Here is a 13,403-nt window from a genome sequence, read left to right as displayed (position 1 = left end):
AGAGGCCGTATCGATGTGCCTTAACAAGATTCCCATCGAATCGTTCCAGGAATTGTAACGCGACTGGCAGAGGCGCTTGCATCGGTGTGTCCATGCAAAAGGGTATTCTTTTGAAGAATGTTAGAAATGTGTACTTTGAACTTCAAAAAATTTGTTCTCCCATTATTTTTTGGGGCAGTATGTTCGCATGATGATACTAAATAACTCACATGTCAATTCACCTTAAACTAATGGATTTCAAGCAACTTGGGCAGTGATATTGACCTTTTGAACTTAACCAATAGTCGGTCCCTTACCACCTACATATTCGAAGAAACTGTGGTAGATGCTACAACAGTAACTTTTAACAAAGTCATCTGCTAATATGTATTTCAATGCAGCAATTTCAGAGAGTTTGAATCATTTGCGGGGGCATTTTTAAAAATCATTCCCTGTCAGGGCAAATGATTTTTACACTCTAAAATTATTATCTTACCTACATCTCCCACTTGGGGTAGTTGAGGTGAGTCAATTCATTACATCCTATGGTGGAGCAATCCTATGGTGACATATGCCATCAATCGACCATTAATGTCAACTATAGATGATCCCAAACTACAGCAATCAACCCAATGACTGGTGTGATAGTTAGGGTAGAGCTCACTTAATAATACTAAGCCCTACATGGCAGGTGAAATTCACGCATTAGTGTATGGGGAGGGGGGACCTGTTCATTTCCCATTGCTGCTAGTGATTCCTTAGGAACTGGTAACCAAGAAAATCACACAAAACTGGGGAGTCCAAAGGTGTTTCATCCATTACCAAGCCTGGGCCATCTGGTCAGTAGCCCTGCACTCTACCGCCTGAACTACCACACCCTTAAATGATAATCATACAGCATAATTTTGTTTTACAATGTTATTTCACCATGAGATTCAGCATGCATGTGTAGCCAGGAGATGGTCTGCTATGAAATGATTGGCACTTTGAATGGTTTACAAGCTTTCTACAGTAATGGGTCAGACTCCAAACCCCAGTGGGAAGATATTTCAGCATAACTTAGTGCTAAATAATATCAGAAGTGATATAATCAGGTATTATGCTTTGTGTTGCAGAGGTTAGGAGGGAGAAAAAACTCAATAATGTGTACTGTGTGCCATTGTCATTAAGATATCAAAATCTTTTTATTTTTCAGAAGAAATTTACTAAGATTCCCAATTTTCAAACCAAGATGGTGCAATGTGCTGCCTGCAGTATATGCATCTATGTTACCCACTTGAGACGTTACCTACTTACCCATCTAATTTCTGAGAGAAAAAACATGGAAATATGGAGATTTTTGTATAAACCTATATCCATGTATATGTAGCAGGTTAATTCTGCTGTTTCCATATGATAAAATGAATAACATACCCTACTGCTTACCAAAAGGTGACTCATAGACGAGTATTACATACTCTGTTGTAATGGCTCCCGCAAGAACTCTTGAAAAGCCAAGCATGATTAATCAGAATTCATAAACACTAATTTTAAGCAAGCGTTAAGGAGGCAAACCAATTGCACTAATCATGAAATATAAACAAGAAATTTGAAAATCTGTAAAAATAATGGTTTATTTATAAGGGTAATGAGGAGCCTTTGTATGAAGACATGGGTAAATAATCATTTGCCACAGACATGGGCATATATTCAGATTGACTTATTGAAGACACATTTTTGTAATCGTTTCCTGAACCCCTGTTTAATTTCTCTAGCAATCCTTTATCATCTGTGCAGATATTCACATAAGTTTTCCCTTTGGACATATTCTCTTCTTGGTTTTCCTCTCTCATGTTAATGTAGTCACTATAAGTCTTGATAGAGTCATTCAAGGTCATGTATGGAAGATTAAGCTCCTTATATAACTGTAAACAAAAGAAAAATGCAGCTAAATGCATATTGTAAACAGCAATGATGAGAACTATTCAAACCCAAACCAGAAACATAATTCAAGCTAGGGAGAAACTGATTTTAAAACTAGGAATGGTTTTTTAAGAATCCTGGAGATATACATCACAGTCTAAATCTTCCTACTCTTTCAACGCTTAGAAAGCAATTTGGAATGTTCTTCTGGCATAATTTACTTATTAATAAAATTGAGTCATCTCAATTACTTTCACTAATAACGGTTCAGGTTCCTACTGCCAATGTTAGAAGTTTCACCCTTTTTGAGCTCATTTCTCATATAGAATGCCTGAACAATATAGTATGCCTTAATGTATCAGGCAATGCAAGACTACAATGGCCATAGTAATAGTTGTGATTATGGAAAATTAATCTTTAAATATTTTCAAAAACTTACTATGTATTGACAAATACAAAGTCTAAAATAAAAGTCTTATTTTAGACTAATTGTTAGTATATTATTGTTTTTCAATTGTTTATAGTTTTTTTACAATGAACCTGAATCTAGGCATAAACTATAAGGTTTTTAATTACAAGTAATATTTTTACTACTGTGAACGCAGCATTTAACTGCCAAAATTAGCCATGCAACTTGATATAAGGTCAAAGTAAATAATTGTGAAATAATTGAATACCTGTAAATGAATATATTGTTGTATCATTATCATTGACATGAGTTTGTCATGAATTTCACATTTTTATGAGCAACAAATCAGTTACAGCAATCACAACAGTGCAGAGTATCATGGTAATATATATAGCTAAGCTTAAAGCCAAAGGAATAAGCAGATGCTGATACTAATATGAATGATAAATGAATTTTAATTATGGCCGGAGCGAAACTTTCCACCCTGCAAAGCCCTTAATTTTTCAGCTCTTCCCATACTTCCAACAGGATTAATTTCCAACACTTGTAAAAGCATTTTAGGATATACCCCCAGTGAATCAAAACAATTATACTTTCTTAAAAGGTATTTACTTTGTTGCAATATAATTTCCAAAAGTCTATAAGCAGTCACCAGCATAGCAAGGGTCAAGTAAAAGTTTTGATGTTCATTATGATCAGGCCAGGTTCACTCAATGGCTAGGAGGTACCCTGGGCTCTTGGGGTGCCATAAAACAATGGTAGCCCAGTGCATGGCAGCCATTGAATACTGACTAAATAAAAGTATCTCAACTTTCACCAATACTCATTTCAATGGTGACAGCTTAAGATCTTTCAGAAATAATAGTACAGCACTTCCAAGATTATATTCCTCCGTGCAAAGGAAATCTCTTAAAAACCTCAAGTGAAGGAACTTCTGGGGGCCTTATTCTTTTATTGCTATTTATATTGAGTCCAACCAAAACCTACCTCCTGCAGTGGAATACTTTTAATATTAAACAATAAAAAAAATTAACACAGGGTATGATTATTCATATTTTTTAAACAAATCAAACATACCTCAATCATATCTTCGTCCAACATGGTACGAATTTGTTCAGCAAGATTGGAAAATTCAGGTCTATCATTTGGATTAGTTTTCCAACACCCTAGCATTACTTGGTATCTATAAAAGTTAAAATGAAAAATCATAAATTTATTTAGCATTTTGTCATAGAATCCGTACATTTGCTGTTATCTACAATTTCATGCACACATTAAAATGCTTTGAACTTTGAAGCAAAGTGCATATACAAGCTTGTGAAATATTTTCAAGATGAGAAAACAAATGCATGAGCAATAGTTTTATATTTAATATGTGTGAGCATGAACAGCCCTGTCAAAAGTCGATTTCAGATTTATGTTGATTAAAGTGAAATTATGTCTAAAAATAGTAAGTTAAGTCAAAGCAAAGGATATATTCAGATGAATATACACCTCGTATGCATTGCAATTCATAAAATTAGCAGATCAAGATCCTTTTTTTTAATAGAAAACTCACATTTCTTTTGGGCAGTAATCAGGTTTTGTCATCCTGTAACCCCTTAACAATTTCTCCAAAAATGTTTCGTTTACTTCCATTCCTATGTATTAAGCGAAGAACCATTATTAGTTGGTACATAATCATTTAGTTACCAGATATGCACTACTGCATATTATATCAGTTGATTCCAAAATAATGGAATTTATCTTTTCAATCATTACTTTAGTTTTATAACTTTTAAATATAAGCAATTTATAAATGCAATATTAATATTTAGTTTACCAGCATATGGTGATTTTCCCAGGGAGAAGAGTTCCCACAAGACAACTCCATATGACCAAACATCAGATTTACTTGAGAATATTCGGTCCTCCAAAGATTCTATTGCCATCCATTTTATTGGAAGAGGATCCTGATACAATAACACAATATTCCTCAATATAAAGTATGTCAGATTAACTTAACAGAATCATACCAATGTTTTATTTCAAAGTTTGCTATCAGTAACAAGGCAAAAATATCTTACCTCTCCTTTCTTCAGGTAATTCATTTTTCCATACAAAGGTCGTGATAGGCCAAAGTCGCATATCTTCACTACATTGTTATCAGCTAACAAAATATTTCGAGCAGCCAAATCAGCATGAACAACCTGTGAACACCGATGCAGGTAATTGAAATATCTTCAATTGCAAATTACGCATGAGAAACTTAAATTTTTGAACAATTCAAAAGATGAATAATGGGTATCTATCATATTAATTTTTCATTTAAAAAGCTTTATTATCAGTAAGTGTGATGCAAAAATAAAAGTTATGTATGACCAGCCCATTACTTCCTTCACACTTGTGGTGGTTTTATTTAAAAACTTTTAATTAGTACATTAATTAAAATCCAGTTAGGGTCAACATATAGTCATTTCTCCTCAGTTATGCTCACTGCATCCCATTACACTCTAATATTTAGTATGTACTTAAGGAGAGAAATCATTATCTAACAAGCAAAGTACTCAATGAATCATAGGAAATGCCAGATAGGCTAAAATCACAGTCCCCGATGGGAAGAGATAATTTAAGGTGGGCAACTCTTTTTCAAGCATGCAATTTTCTCTCAAAGAAAATTCATTCTACCATATCAATTCTTGGAATCAGGTCTCAACTAAAGCTTCTTATTACAGGCACTTCCTAATATGGACAATTTGTGTACATCATCAGAGATAACATTAGGGAGGCTGAGCATAGTTGATCTATCCACAGCAGGCTAGGAATCTGCACATTCAATATAAACACCTCAAAAATGAAAAATAGTTTTCAGCCTTCACTCAGTTAAAGATTTCAATATTTAGTGTTGAGTTAACAGGTAAATCAGTGTCCAATTGTTCATTGCTCAGAAACACAATTCCTTAACTCAGCATGCTACTGAGTTTCTATGGCCTAATTAATGGTAGAAATTGGAGATCATCAATCACAATAAAATTGTATTGGTAATTTGACACAATTTAATACATTTGCATTGCTGTAATCAAGGTACCTACTATTTTTCATTGATTTTTAATTTATTTTGTTAACAATAAGCTGTACAAATTGAATTTTATGGTCACTCTTTTTTGAAAATTCCTCATAATGGTTTTATATTAGTTGTGAATCATAATTCTGTCAGCTATCCTGATTATTATGGCAATCATAAAATTGGAAGAGCTTAAGTTTGATGCAAAGGGTAAAAAGTGCCAAGGCCAGACCTTTTGCCATCCAAAACACTGAAAATAATACAAGAAGATGTAGAATTTCAAATATAAAGGATTTGAAAGATAACACACAGTTTTTTCCTTATGCTCGCATTTTTTATTTGAAATTTCACTTAAAACTGACAACCCCCATTAAAATGACTGTCCTTGAGTTTACATTAAATTATTCATACCTTATGGCCAGACAGGTATTCCATTCCCATTGCAACCTGATATGACCAACTCAAGAGATCCTTTGTGTTTAATGCTTCACTGGTCTTGTGTTTTGAATCACATTTATAATTAATATTCCACTTTGGTCTGCAGTTATCACTGCCACAACTATCTTCAGTAGTAGATAAATATGTTTCTCCTAAAACACGTAATTCTCACTTTAGAAAATGGGTAAGTATTTGCATACTGCTTGAAATGTTCACTGAAGCCATCATAATATCTAAATAGATAATCATTTTTGAGGACAAATATTAAAATAATTATACCAGGTATGTTTTACATTCAAGGTATTTTTTGACAACTGAATAAAAAAATATTGGGATTATGTGAAAAACAAATGACAAAATGATCACTCTTTGGCAATTCAAATGGAACAAACATATCAAGATAATGTAGTAAGATTATTTATTGGTCATCTGAAGATAATGGTTCCTCAGTTTCCCAAATTCATTTCATTACATTAAATTAGGGAGAACATGAGGACACTCAGCAAAATTTTTTTAAAACATGTTGTGAAATAATAAATAACATAGGTGCCATCATTTTAGTTGAAATTTTTCTGAACATGAAAAAACTAAGATGATGCTTAATATTTACCTGTGATACTTGTAGTCTGAGTATGGCCAGTAGAGTTATGCCGCATGCAATCAATTCCTTCAAATAAATTTTCTAAACCTCCACTTGGGTCCATAGATATGCTGAAACAATGATGAAAATGTAACTCAATAATTTGTGAATCTCTTTTAGCAAAAATATTAAAACTGAAAATGACAGACTTCCATTTTTAGTTTTAATGTATTATATACCTTCATCTGGTGCACAGTTAGTTTGAGATGGGCAAAAATTCTTTTACTGTTAAAGAGAAGTAGTCAGCTGCCAAAACCAAATTTAAAAATAGTAAGAAGAGGAAGTACAACTGTGGAAGAACAAGTAAGAAATACCTTCGACCAAAATGCTTATTTTGATAAGGATTAATGATTAAAATTATGATTATAGTCGTTCAAGAATGTAATTGAAAATGGCATGGATGGGCCTACTGTCATTCTTCCTTAATTAAACAGAACATTGAAATATTTCAAAATTATATGAGAATACATATTTAAGAATCTAATGAAAGTTTAAATCCATATGCATCCTTCCTCTGCTCATATAAATAAACTCAAAATATTGCCAGGTTTTAAAATATTTCATTTAATTATATCATCTCAAAAGTAGTAAACAAGGTACATATTTTCTGATCTTACAGGGAACACAAATATTAATTAAATGAAGAGTACAATGCATCTTTCCACTGTCTTTTATTCACGTACAACCAGTTTCAATGCTTAAGCATCATCATTAGGTACTAAAGCTTGACCTCAGGTACTTTAGTATCGTCATTAACGCTCAAGCGTCATCATCAGGTACATTAGTACCTGATGATGACGCTTGAGCGTTAAAACTGGTTGTATGTGAATAAAAGACAGTGGAAAGATACATTGTACTCTTCATTTAATTAAAGGAATTTCCACAAAGTTGAGCCAGAAACAATTGAATTTTTAACACAAATATTCTTTGTAAATTTAGGTACCAGGAGCATTTCAAGCATTGCAGCAGTTCAAGACCACATGCCAGTTTAGAAAAAAAATGCACAGCTGATAAAAGGATCAACCACCCAGTGATGCTTTGCCGATAGGTTTATCAGTATGCTTGCAGATTTTATGACCTATCCCAGAGAGCATACAAGTTTCCTTATGGATGCAAATAGACTAACATCAAACCCCAAGTCGAGATTTGTAGGAAAAACGCCGTATTATCATACTTACTAATCATTTTTAGTATTATATTTAGTCCCAATGCTGAAGTCCACCAAATTAGTCACTGGATCAATTTGATTGACAAAAGATTCTCTGTGTCGATACAAGTAGCTGCGAAGGTTTCCATATCGGCAGTATTCTAAGATCACAAAAAGTTCCTCTAGAATTGCAACAAGACAGGTGAACTAAATTGAGCACTTGATGATATCTGATCAGTTTCTCATTGAACACATATCTAAGAAATTAAGGTCAAAACAGCCTTATACCAATATGTCATCATTATATTATTTCATGGACCACTCCAAGCCCTTAAAATCATTTTAGAAATTTTGTATAAAAAATATTGGTAAAAATTTATTCCTGATGTTTATGTGAAGTGCTGAATTCAGACCATTGGTTAAGTGGGCACATGATTGCAGATTGTATTAGCATTGACAAGATGACAGTGCACACCATTATCACTGAAAATTTGGCCACGCAAAAGACCTGCGCCAAACTCATCTCACAGGTCTTGATGGACGAGCAAAAGCAGAGTCAAGTGCTTGCTTGCAAAGACCTTCTGCTACTCTGCAATGATTCTCCAATCCCCTTGTCCTGATTTGATCACCTAGTCCTTATTTGGCACCAGCGCACTATTTCCCAAAAGTGGAATCCTCTCTCAAAGGACACCACCATGGGACCCTAAGTACCATCAAAGAAGCATGTATGCCCACCCTTAAGTACCTTCTGGAATCCACCTACCAGGCCCTTTGAGTTGTGGAGAAGCCTCTGGCAAAAGTGTATCGATGCTCAAGGGATGCAGTTACTTTGAAAAATTTTGAGGCATATCTGAAATAAATCTATTGTACTGAAAATTTTCTCAATACTTTTCATACAAAACAAGTATTTTAGGCTAACTTCCATTCATTTCAAAAATAAAATATCTTGGGGAAGATGGTTGGACCAGATTTTCAACCTTTGCCTTTGCTATTCAAAAACCATTTGAAAAAAACTAACAAATGCAGGCCACATAAGGGTGCATTTGAAATGAAAGTTACACTTCAGTAAGTATACTTTAGATATGCATTTCATGAAACTATTTTCTCCAAAACAATATTTACTTTGCTTTAGATTTTCTGTACATGCTCCAAGAAGATTGAGAACATTCAGATGATGCCCAATGTATGTGAGGATCTTAAGTTCAGTTATGAGGGCTCGAAGGTGCTGTACATCACATTGAGATTTAACCATCTTCACTGCAACTGTTGTAACTTCTTCCCCTTCCACTATTCCTTCAGCTTCTGCCTTCATTACTTTTCCAAATGCCCCATTTCCAATTTCTTTGTCTGAAATAAAAGACATCAATCATTTTTTCATCATGCACTATTAATATCAGAGATAACCATTATGAGGGCAAAATATTTTCAATTATTATCTTCCACAACCATTTCCTCACTGTTTCTAAACACAATGTTTTCAACACTATATAAGATCCATTCCACAAAATTATTCTCAGGAAATATATGCACATGTAATTATAATTTATTGATTAAACTTAAGTGTTGCTCTTACAAGTACCATATACAGATGACTTGTACACCTTTTTTGGTTAAATTTTATATTGGCATAATTATTTTTAATGCTAAATATGATAACTCATATCTTAGTATTTTTATCAAATAAAGGAAAAAGAATCTTAAATTTCATCACTCAAGAAATACTTAACTTAGTCTTACCAAATTTAAGATTGTCCTTTGGAAACTCCAGATCAATTCTATAGGGCAATAGATGAGCCTGCTCATCAATCCCAAGTTCAGGATTGATATTTGACAAGTTACCTTTATGAAACTCACTGACGTCCTTTTCTGTGAAAATAAACCTTTTTCTCTGAAAAAAGAAGAACATAATATTATTTCAATGAAATTCTGAAAAAAATTACAACAAACACTAACTATCCAGATTCAACAGAAAATTTCACCATATTCTATAACAACAGAAGTTATACTTAATGCCAGTTATGAGTTTCAAATTACAAGAAAATTTACAAGGCTCTTGTAAAGTTTCCATTGAAATACCAGATAAAGCCATTTCCTTTGAGACACGTGCTTTTATTTTTCAACATAAGTGTTCTGGCCTCAATGACATTTGCTTACAGGTTCTTACAGACTTTAGTTTTATTAACTGGAAGTGTTTTTTAATGTTGATCAAACAAGCATAGGACCAACAACGTGGTGGCTGATATGGAGATCATAAAATGAGAATTGTGCACTCTCAAACAAAACCTTTAAGCTTCATATTAGAAAGAAAGTTAGCTTTGTGAATATGGACCGTAGCAGTTGAAAGAAATATGATTCTCCACTGAGTGACTCCGCTTTATCCCTTGAGCAGCCTATAAGTAATCATCCCCTTGTCCTGGTATATGTATAAATGTATATATATACACACAACCCCAATGAGATGTGATAGTCCAAGGCTAGAGTGTTGGACTACAGATTAGAGGGTCTAAGTTCAATTCCTAGGCAAGCCTCTCTGGGCACCCTCTGCTCCACCCAAGCAGTGTGATTTTTTGAGTACCAGTTCTTCCTGGGAAATCATTGCATAGGAAAGCATCTGGTCCCATACCCTGATGTGTGAATTTCACACGCTGTTGGGCGTAGTATTGGGTGAACAATCTTCAGCATCCCGTTGCTTGTCAGTATCTCTTGCATGTACTTCTCCATCCCCCTTTAAATTCCTCTCAAAAATCTTCTCTTTTCCTACCATAGCTATTACTTCTTCATTACTCTCCTTTCCAGCCATTTTATTTTTCCCATTCCTCTTCAAATCCATATCTCAAAACCATCCAATTTATGATTAAATTCGCAAGCATTGGTGGCAGCTGGGTAGCGTCCTCGCCTTCCAACTCAGAGGTGACAGGTTCAATTTCCACCTAGGCAGGTTTTACTCCACCTAGAGCTTTGGTGTTTGCCAGTGTCTTCAATGCTGTATGCAGGGGTAAGGTGGAAGACGGGACTATAAAAAGTTACAATCTCACCCCAACGAAGTCATTAAATAAATAAATAAACCTTTTGCCTCAACGACTAAGTTCCAAAGCTTTGCAAAGCTACCTTCTATATTAAGCTTTTCATGGATATAGTCTTTATATTTTTGCTTAAAGTCCCTGTCATCAACTCCCTCCTATTTGTAAAATCATCTCTGTCAAATGCAATTATTCTTTTGTCTTCACTGGGTCACCTATACTCTTCTAAAAAATTCATTAATAGATAAACAATTCAATCACTTTAAGTCAATACCCTCCAATTTTAATGTTAGCCATAGCCTTCTTACAATGCAAAAATTTTTAAGTGTAAAAACCACTTCCCTTAACTGGGACCAGGATCCTAGTCAAGGATGATCTTTACACTTGTGAAATTGTTGCATTGTAATGCACATTAGTGGGTGGCTCCCACTGAGTGATGAGGGATCACATTTTAATTAATTAAAAATAGCAATTTTCCACAAAAATAAAATTTAATGCGACCGGTTTCAATGTTACTACATCATCATCAAGTAACATTGAAACCGGTCGCATTAAATTTTATTTTTGTGGAAAATTGCTATTTTTAATTAATCATGATATTCCACCATATCACGCCTGAAACGTCTCTTTTTATGAGGGATCACATATTAAGGAGTACCTCCAATATATATTCATGGTATATAATTAACTTTTTACTGACCTTTTCTAATACAATTTGCCGTACAAGGTAAATCACAGCCAAAATAAGAATCACCAGAATAATTGAAATCACTACCATGATTTCAGGATTTTTCACTATGGTTTTAGCTGCAAAGAATTATCAAAAGTTATTTTAGTTATTAGCTCTTAGTTATCGTTCTATTCTGCTCATATAAAAAACAAACAAATATCCCAATCATTTTTATGCCATTTATTACAATTTGTAGTATTTACCTGAATTATTTACTTCAAGTAGAATTGACCGCTGGATTTCACCATCACTGTTATTTACTATGCATGAAAAATTTCCTGAATCTTCTATTTTTGCATAGTGGATCATCATTACCTGCTTTTCATCACTGAATGTCACATTCATTGTATTTTCAACAAGACTGATATAATTTTCATCCTAAATGAGAAAAGAGTTTTCATTTCTTAATGTAAAATAAAATAGGATCATGGCTGCATTATGCCAGCCAGAGTTTCATTAAAATTTCATTCCAGAGCCATTAAATTCTTTAACACATTACCAATTTGGGGTGAATTATTCACCCCTGTATTTTCTTTTCACCTCTGAGAATGGTGATTATGATGAATTTATAAGTACGTAAGTCTATAACCATGTTCATGGTTTTTGTAAGGTGGACTGGGGTAAGGTGGTTTTTGATGGACTCAGTCCCAAGAGAGACAACTTAATTCTTAGACTGAAAAAGGTTATACCACTGAAATATCCAAGGTAAAAATCATGACTTTTTCTTGTGATGTGTTTCTGCATTTCCAAGCTTGCAGGCAAACTAAAATATATTTATTAGAGGTATATCCAAAAGTAAGGGCCATTTGGTCATTAAAAAACATATATTCATTAGAAAAAGTGTTTATTGATGGTTTTAGTTTCCTACAAGCCTACTTTACTTTTCTACATTATAACCGCTCAATTCAAATTGCTTTTTGTAATGCTGAAACAGCTTCTTTAATCCCTCAGCATAGGAGTTCACTGCCTGGGAATCAAACCAGTTGACAAGTATCTTGAGTTCCTCCACATCTTCATCTTAGAACTGTTGTCTGCAAAGCCACTGTTTCATAATGCTGGAAATAATTGCTAGAGGTCATTGCTTCCTTGTTGATAGCTATCCAAAAATGCTCATCCACCTATTATTGTTTGCTCTTTTTGTTGTTCAGTAAGCATTTTCAATTCCAACCTTGCATACAATTTGCAATATCCGAGCTTTTACATAACAATTATGTAAATAGTGGTCTAACCAATGAGAGGAAATTTCTCTGCCATAAATAATCTTCAATCATCAATCAGATCGCAGTTCTCGGTCCACTTGTTGAATGGATTCATCCGTCTGGATATTGGGCCTGCCACTTTGAACTTCATTATGTACATTTCTGAGGACATTTTAGAAGTCTAGACACCATTCAATGAGTTATAACACAGTGAATAGCCTCTGTCTCCTCTTTCCTTCACTCATTACTGTAGTTCCATTAATGTGGCACCACTTCCGATGAATTTGGACAGCTGATGATCCTTCATGAAAATCAAATCGCAGCAGACACTTTGCAGCTGGCAGGAGCAACAATCTTCATGGACATTGTTATCTGCATTCGTGGATGGACAATAAACTAGAATCAAAGCATTAACTTCAGTGGCTTTGGAAACAATCGATAAATGGCATTGCCAGTGTACAAATTTGTTCTGATCCCTAAATATTTAAGTATGAGAAAATGGCCCTTCCTTTTTGATATATACCTAATATAATGACTGTGACCAAAATTACTAACTTCATGGAGTTATTTTGGATGCAGTTTCAGGACAAAGAGTTAACTTCTTATATTAAGTTCTTGCGGTGTCAGGTTATTTAACAATAGATAGGTCCTTCCAACGGTTTTTGCAATTTAATAATGGAAAATGATGGGAAATTATGTTGCAGTTAAATTATCTAGTATTTAAAAAAACTCATAAATGTCCGATATTGTCCCATCTTATGATACTTCATGTGAATCAAATTCAAGAAAAGTTATGATGCCAAAAAATATGCTATAGTTGCCTACATTCTAGGTATTCTACTGTCATGAACGTTGTTTCAATACATGGCCAGTTACAGATGAGTTGGTAAAGACTG

The 13,403-nt window shown here is 33.9% G+C and overlaps 1 protein-coding gene across 1 annotated transcript in view; it reads right to left on the bottom strand.

Annotated features, from left to right (window-relative positions):
- Positions 1-1,595: 1,595 nt before the first annotated feature.
- Positions 1,596-13,403, bottom strand: part of LOC139691561 (vascular endothelial growth factor receptor 1-like) — a 28,383-nt gene continuing 16,575 nt past the window's right edge. Inside the window, exons 8-19 of the mRNA XM_071589435.1 lie at positions 11,512-11,686; positions 11,279-11,385; positions 9,296-9,446; positions 8,681-8,905; positions 7,590-7,740; positions 6,382-6,482; positions 5,745-5,923; positions 4,357-4,479; positions 4,113-4,242; positions 3,849-3,930; positions 3,368-3,473; positions 1,596-1,883 (exon numbers count right to left, since the gene is read on the bottom strand). Coding sequence (XP_071445536.1) covers positions 1,596-1,883; positions 3,368-3,473; positions 3,849-3,930; positions 4,113-4,242; positions 4,357-4,479; positions 5,745-5,923; positions 6,382-6,482; positions 7,590-7,740; positions 8,681-8,905; positions 9,296-9,446; positions 11,279-11,385; positions 11,512-11,686 — 1,818 coding nt within the window. The remainder of the gene's footprint in view (positions 1,884-3,367; positions 3,474-3,848; positions 3,931-4,112; positions 4,243-4,356; positions 4,480-5,744; positions 5,924-6,381; positions 6,483-7,589; positions 7,741-8,680; positions 8,906-9,295; positions 9,447-11,278; positions 11,386-11,511; positions 11,687-13,403) is intronic.

Source organism: Hetaerina americana, unplaced genomic scaffold (assembly GCF_022747635.1).
Source record: "Hetaerina americana unplaced genomic scaffold, ioHetAmer1.1.p SCAF_38, whole genome shotgun sequence".
In the NCBI taxonomy this organism is placed as follows: domain Eukaryota; kingdom Metazoa; phylum Arthropoda; class Insecta; order Odonata; family Calopterygidae; genus Hetaerina; species Hetaerina americana.
The sequence above is the reverse complement of the archived record's forward strand: the minus strand, read 5'-3'. Positions and strand labels throughout refer to the sequence as shown.